This window comes from Ambystoma mexicanum, chromosome 12 (assembly GCF_040938575.1).
Source record: "Ambystoma mexicanum isolate Mex_15411 chromosome 12, UKY_AmexF1_1, whole genome shotgun sequence".
NCBI lineage: Eukaryota > Metazoa > Chordata > Amphibia > Caudata > Ambystomatidae > Ambystoma > Ambystoma mexicanum.
This window is the reverse complement of record NC_090936.1, coordinates 282,786,013-282,792,012: the sequence shown is the minus strand read 5'-3', so window position 1 is coordinate 282,792,012 and position 6,000 is coordinate 282,786,013. Positions and strand designations below refer to the sequence as shown.

General features: G+C 44.9%; 1 protein-coding gene across 2 annotated transcripts in view; it reads left to right on the top strand.

Annotated features, from left to right (window-relative positions):
* The first annotated feature begins 5,596 nt into the window (after positions 1 to 5,596).
* The window catches only part of GYS2 (glycogen synthase 2), a 919,141-nt gene continuing 918,737 nt past the window's right edge, over positions 5,597 to 6,000 (top strand). Inside the window, exon 1 of one of the 2 annotated variants that reach the window (XM_069628441.1) lies at positions 5,597 to 5,864. In XM_069628441.1, the coding sequence (XP_069484542.1) occupies positions 5,744 to 5,864 (121 nt within the window). In that variant the 5' untranslated portion in view covers positions 5,597 to 5,743. The remainder of the gene's footprint in view (positions 5,865 to 6,000) is intronic. The other variant, XM_069628442.1, reaches the window with a different exon arrangement.

Sequence of the window (6,000 nt, the reverse complement as noted above, 5' to 3'; positions counted from 1 at the left end):
TAGTAAGATCTGCTGGACTTGTGCTGGACTTGTGTGCGCAACTTCTGCCTATTCCTTTGCTTTTTTGAAGTACGCGCCAATTCTTGTTTCTCTTTCCCCCTAGCACCGCCAACCGACCCGCCCATCTGCAGCTCGCGCCCTCCCTACATCATCTCCGGTGCCCGCGCATCTCGCGCGCGCATCCGGAAGTGCGTGGGAAGTGCTGAGGCTGTTTGGCTGTTCGGTGGAGCGGTGATGAGGGGAGTTTTTACTCCTTACTTGAAATCTAGGGAGGTATTAATATACATGACTCGTTCTATCTGCTGAATGTGTATGTGTTCCTCTCTATTGGCATCAATTGGTGTTTAGGATGTGTTAACACAATTGTACAACTGACAAATTAGTCTTACAATTGACGGTAGAGGGTGTGAATGCTGGTACGGGTACCCGGCATTGATATCTTTCAATAATAATTGAAAATTTAAATAGTGCACTCTTTACCACTCTCCACTATGGCAACGGGGCTAATGAGTTTGAGGAAACTTCAGGACCCACAAGGCATTATGGAGATAAGTCATGTGAATGGTGCGTGCATGTCCTCTACTATGGTTAACGATATGCTGCCTTCAGATCTACATAATGGGGTGGTTGATGAAGTTGATAAAAATCACCCAGACTTATTAGATGTACACAAAGAGAGAATCTTGGAAGATATGGGAATAATACCTAAAAACCTGGCAACGGCACAGGTACACAACTCTTCTACTAGCCCTGTAAAATATAACACCACACTTAAATATGCAGTGAAAGACCTTAATAACATCTTAATTTCTGAGGAGTCGTTTGACGATCAAGAGGCTGAAAGTAAGGTACAGGTGAATAATGAAACAGCTAATGTAGCAATGAATCGACCTAATGAAAATATTATGGATTGTTCTATGTTGGGCCCAACAATTGAGGCCGAACTAGGGAGAAGGGTGAGACTAACGCATGGCCCTTCTACCCCAGTGAACTCTCGAATGGTGGGCCGCGAAGATGTTTTTATGCTTAGCAATCTACCATCTAAAAAAGCTATAACAAGACCGCCTCATTTGAAAGCACAGGAGGTGGTTATTACAATGATACAATGGGAACCTGACCTGGCGACAGACTTCATTTCCGAAAAACTTGAAATGAGTTCCTCTCAAAAGACTAGTCCTAAATCGGTCATTGATGCTCGTATGAACCGTGATTTACAGGAGTTCCAATCGACATTAAATGACAAAGATAAGGATTTTTCATCCCCTGTGGTGCGTTTAGATTTATTGGAAGAACGATCACTAACTACGGATTTTCCCGTAATAGCAAGAATCCTGGACCTCCTCGATAAAGGCCACGAACGTTCACATTGTGAGATAGGCTTGTTGAGAAGTACGATCGAGGAACTTGTGAATAAAACCAACCGAATTGAGGGATTATTATTCACATGTGATGCAGTGGCCAACCTAATAGGGAAATCTTGCCCGGGAACTATCTGGGCGGACAAAGCAACTCAATTTGATTGTGAACCTGATTTATCAGTCAGTGATAAGAGAACCTTTGCCGAGGTGACCACTGCAAAAACAATGCTATCTATACAATGCCAGACAGACTTCCTATCCCAGAATGAGATAGGAGTCTCAAATATGGCTATCTCAATGCAAAAAATAGAATGTGATCTGAATGAGCTAAAAAATCTGTTTGGGTCCCTTAAACCTATGGGTGCTATTGTCTGTCCTGCTCAAGTTCCACCTATTGTTGAGAGTCCTGATAGTCCCTCTCCCCTGACGGACCTAATTGATCTTAATGAGGATTGTGTCGATGGAGAGGGCTTACCTACACTGGATGTAAGTGTGGTCGATGACCAAGAGAAACCTATAGTTGTACTTACAAGAAGAGAAAAAAGACTAGCCATGAGAGCTCAAAAACGAAGAGCTAATGCCACAAAAAAACATAGCCTAATGACAATCTGTGTATCGTCTGCATAATTTGCAAAGTAGGTGCCCATACTAGAAAGGAGGTCAGAGTCTTGAGTAAACATTGAAAATTAGTGGGGAGAGACGAGACCCCTGGGGCACACCACGCATGAGAACTGAACAGTTGGAACAGGCATTATCCTTGGTGAAATTCCTCCTTCTCAGGCCCAAGAACGATCTACACCAAGCTGTTGCCACTGGGGAGCATCTGCCCACTGTGGATAGTCTATCCGCCAAAAGTTGATCAACAAAATCGAAAGCGGTGGATAGATCTAGAAGCAACAATAGTGCAGTGGTTACCCTCATCAATAAGACCAGCAATGTGTGATTTCAAATCAAGCAGCGCCGACTCGGTCCAATGTTTGGGGGGGCGAAAATCGGATTGCTGGACAGCTAGAATGTCATGGTTCTCCACAAATACCTGGTACTGCATATAGGTTATTTTGTCCCAAATGTTTAAGATAAAAGGAACATTAGTTATGTGTCGATGATTTCCATCTTCTGCTGGGTCTGGATTGTCCTTTTTCAGCAGGGGCATGACCCACGCCTCCTTAATGTTTTCCGGTACATATGACTCTTGAAATGAGCGATTTATAAATCTGGTTACCCAGGGAACCAATTTGGAGATAAACTCCTTAAACATAGATGCCGGGAGAATTTCACCTTTACAAGAGGTGGGTTTGAGTTTAAGAACCACTTCTGTGACCTCATCTATAGAAACTGTTTTAAGGGTGAAATATGGAATATCAAGAGCAGGTATTTCAGCTTCACTAATGATAGGGTTGGGATGGGTAGGGTTGGGATGGGTAGATAATCGATTTACTTGGGCATTTATAGTCTCCTGATATCTGTGTGGTTTGTTTGTAAAACTTTCATGGCTGCGTTGGCACCAGATATTATCTGCAGGTGCGGGAGAGATGCAAGTGCATCCCTTGAGTTCCTGGAGAATGAGAAAAGCTCCTTAGGCCGTGATTTGGCTTCTAGGATCTGAAGATTTAAGTGAGTTTCTTTGGCCTTAAAGATAAGAGGTTTTAACATTTTGGACGCATGTTTGTAAGCACTATAATTTAATCCTGTCGGATGTTTAAGCCATCGAAGTTCTAATTTGCGCTAGTGTGCACGAGCCTCAATAACCTCGCACGTAAAGGGAGTTTTGAGAGTTGTACAATTTTTTTTTTGTGTGAAAGTTTTAAGGGAGCCAATGTCTCAAACGCCTGATCCGCAGCTGATCTAATACCAGAGATAACACCTTTAAGGGGCATATTTTCTCAAGGGAGGGGAACGGGGGGAGGACCAAAGAATGAAAAGCTTTGTGAGTGACCTTCTGCAAATTTCGGGGGGACTGCTGGTTACAGGTTAGTGCAGTTTGATGATCAATTTCAAAAGAGACAAGATGATGATCTGACCAAATAAAGTTCTCAATCTTCATATGCATGATCATGAGATTTTTGGACAAGACTCAATCCAGGGTATTACCCCCTGTGTGGCTGGGGGCCTTAACTTGTTGACAAAAATTAACATGGTGCAGACGCTCCATAAGAAATATAGCCTCACAATCCATGGGGCTATTTGCCCAGAGATTAAAATCTCCTAGGATAATAGTGGGAGAGTGTAGCTTGCTGGAGTTTCCCAAGAACGCTAATATATTTTCCTCAAACAGGGGAATCTGCATGGGTGGTCTACATAGGAGTACAATGTTTAAGGTTGATACAGAGTAAAAGCTAAGTTTTAAAAGGAGGGCCTCACAATGATCCAAAGTAGGAGATCTCGATATGTGTAACTTAATAGTGGATTTAAAAATCACAGCTACCCCAGCACTCCTCTTATCCAGCCTGTTCACTTGATAAATGTGAGTAGCCGGCAGGAGTTGGTAGTTGGAGGGAGTGGTGGACGGCATTGTTGACCCGGGTCTCAGTCAGAGCACAGAAGTCTGGTTGGGTCTGAAGGATAAGATCTGCTACCTCATGACAATGTTTTACCAGTGATCTTGTATTCAATAGCAGACAGTTCAATGTGTGCTTATTAGGAGGGATATTAAGTGTATCAGTGCTTGGTGTATATGAAGATACAGTGATAAGCTGCAGGTTCAGATTTACAAGCTTGTCCTGGTCTGGTAAACCAAGGGTTGGCGTTTCATGATCAGCCGATACAGAGATGTGATTATTACATAAATCATTCTTTTCAGTGCATACATCTTGCAACGAGGCCTGCAGTCTTCCTCTGTGGTTTCTAATAATCGCAGAGACAAGGTCACATCGAGACGCCATCAAAAATAATGACTAAAAGCAAACAAAAGGGACGGGCATTGACTAGCGAGATAGAATGTTAGCAAGATAGAATGGCCACGTGCGAATGCTGTGAGTAGTGAGGGGGAAAGAATGGTAATGTTTTAAAATAGGCACTGGGCACGGCCCAAGGTTGTTCTCACTAGCCAGGGCCAAAGGGCCTGACTAGTGGGTCCGAAAGAAATGTATAGTGGCCACAGCAAAAGGCCAGGGCCACCTAGTGGGTCCAAAAGAAACATATTGGAACATGTACAGTGGACATGGCCGAAGGCCGAAAGCCATGCTCACTGGCCAGGGCTGAAAATAGTGGTCACGGGAGAAGGCCGTGGCCACCTGGTTGGTGCAAAAGAAACACGTGGGTGGCACATGTACAGTGCCCCGGTAGTGTTTTAAAATATACAGTAGGCATGGCCTAACGCCGTGCTCACTGAACAGGGACAACAGTCCTTTCTAGTAAGCCCGAAAGACGTGTATCGGGCAAAGGCCGTGGCCACCTCGTGGGATGAAGAGAAACAGATTGGCGGCATTGCATACGTGGAAAGGGCATCTGTTTAGCAGCAGCACTTTCCTGCAGAGAATGCACCTGCACTTTCCATGTCAAAAATCTGGATTGTACATTTGCTGATTGCATTCTGTCACACCCTGGTCCCTACTTCCCTGGGACTCTCGCTCGCTTTCCCAGCAACCTACGGTCTGGATTCACAGGCGGGAGCCCAAAGGCAGACAAAGGTCGTCAGTGGCATAACACAGACAAACATGGCTTTTATCCCTGGCAGGCTGGCTGCCTGTTTTAGAACATCAACATATAATATCATTTAAGGTTGGCTCCAAAGAAATAATCATTGAATGTGTTTTACCAACCTGGGTGCAATACTGTTCCCGAAGCGCAAATTAATATGGAAAGCAACAATTTAATTGGGCGTTTCGTATCACTACTAAATGTAGATGCAATGAGCAGTTGTAGAGAGTGTTGCCTGTTATTGCGTCCATGATTCAGAAACCCCATGGCAATAGCCCGCGATTGGAATTAGGTGCAAAATGGCCAGGCTGTGGATGGTTTAGCTCTCGCTATGGATGGTTTCGCTCTCACCGGGGAGGTATTTTTCGCCGGCTCTTTTGATGTTGCTAAGGTTCAAGGTCTCTGCAGCCTGGCAGTAGTTGGGCAGGAGGTGGGAGGTCCTGCACTGTCTTTGTGACAGAGGTACACAATTGCCAAAGAGACACGAGCCAGCTGCCAAGCCAGCAGAACCCCCTAATCAGCTTTGGACCTCTCAAGCCAGCAATCACCCGCGGATTTCGTAAAGCCAATTGAGTTCTAGGTGTGGGGCAGCTAAGTGTATTAGACTGCGGGTTATCCTGTGGAGTTTGTCGAGTTTGCTTTCCTCTCGGTCGCCTGCAAATGCGTGCGGGCCAGAGAAGAGAGCAGCAGAGAGCAACGCAGAGCCGCGTCCAGTCTGACTCGCGGGTGCTCAGTGCAGAAGCAAAATGGCTCTCGTGCGGTCACTCTCTGTGACCTCCCTGAACGGGCTTCCGCTCTGGGAAGAAGACGACTTGCCCGTGGAAGATTTACTGCTCTTTGAAGTTGCCTGGGAAGTCACAAATAAAGGTTTGTGGAACATATCTAACAGCTTCGTTCTTTTAGAGTTGCATCGATTAAAAAGGTGCACTTGGAAAGCACTAATAAATAGTTAATGCCTATTAATCCACGACGTTATCGTTGAGCATAGCAGTATGCTAGATGA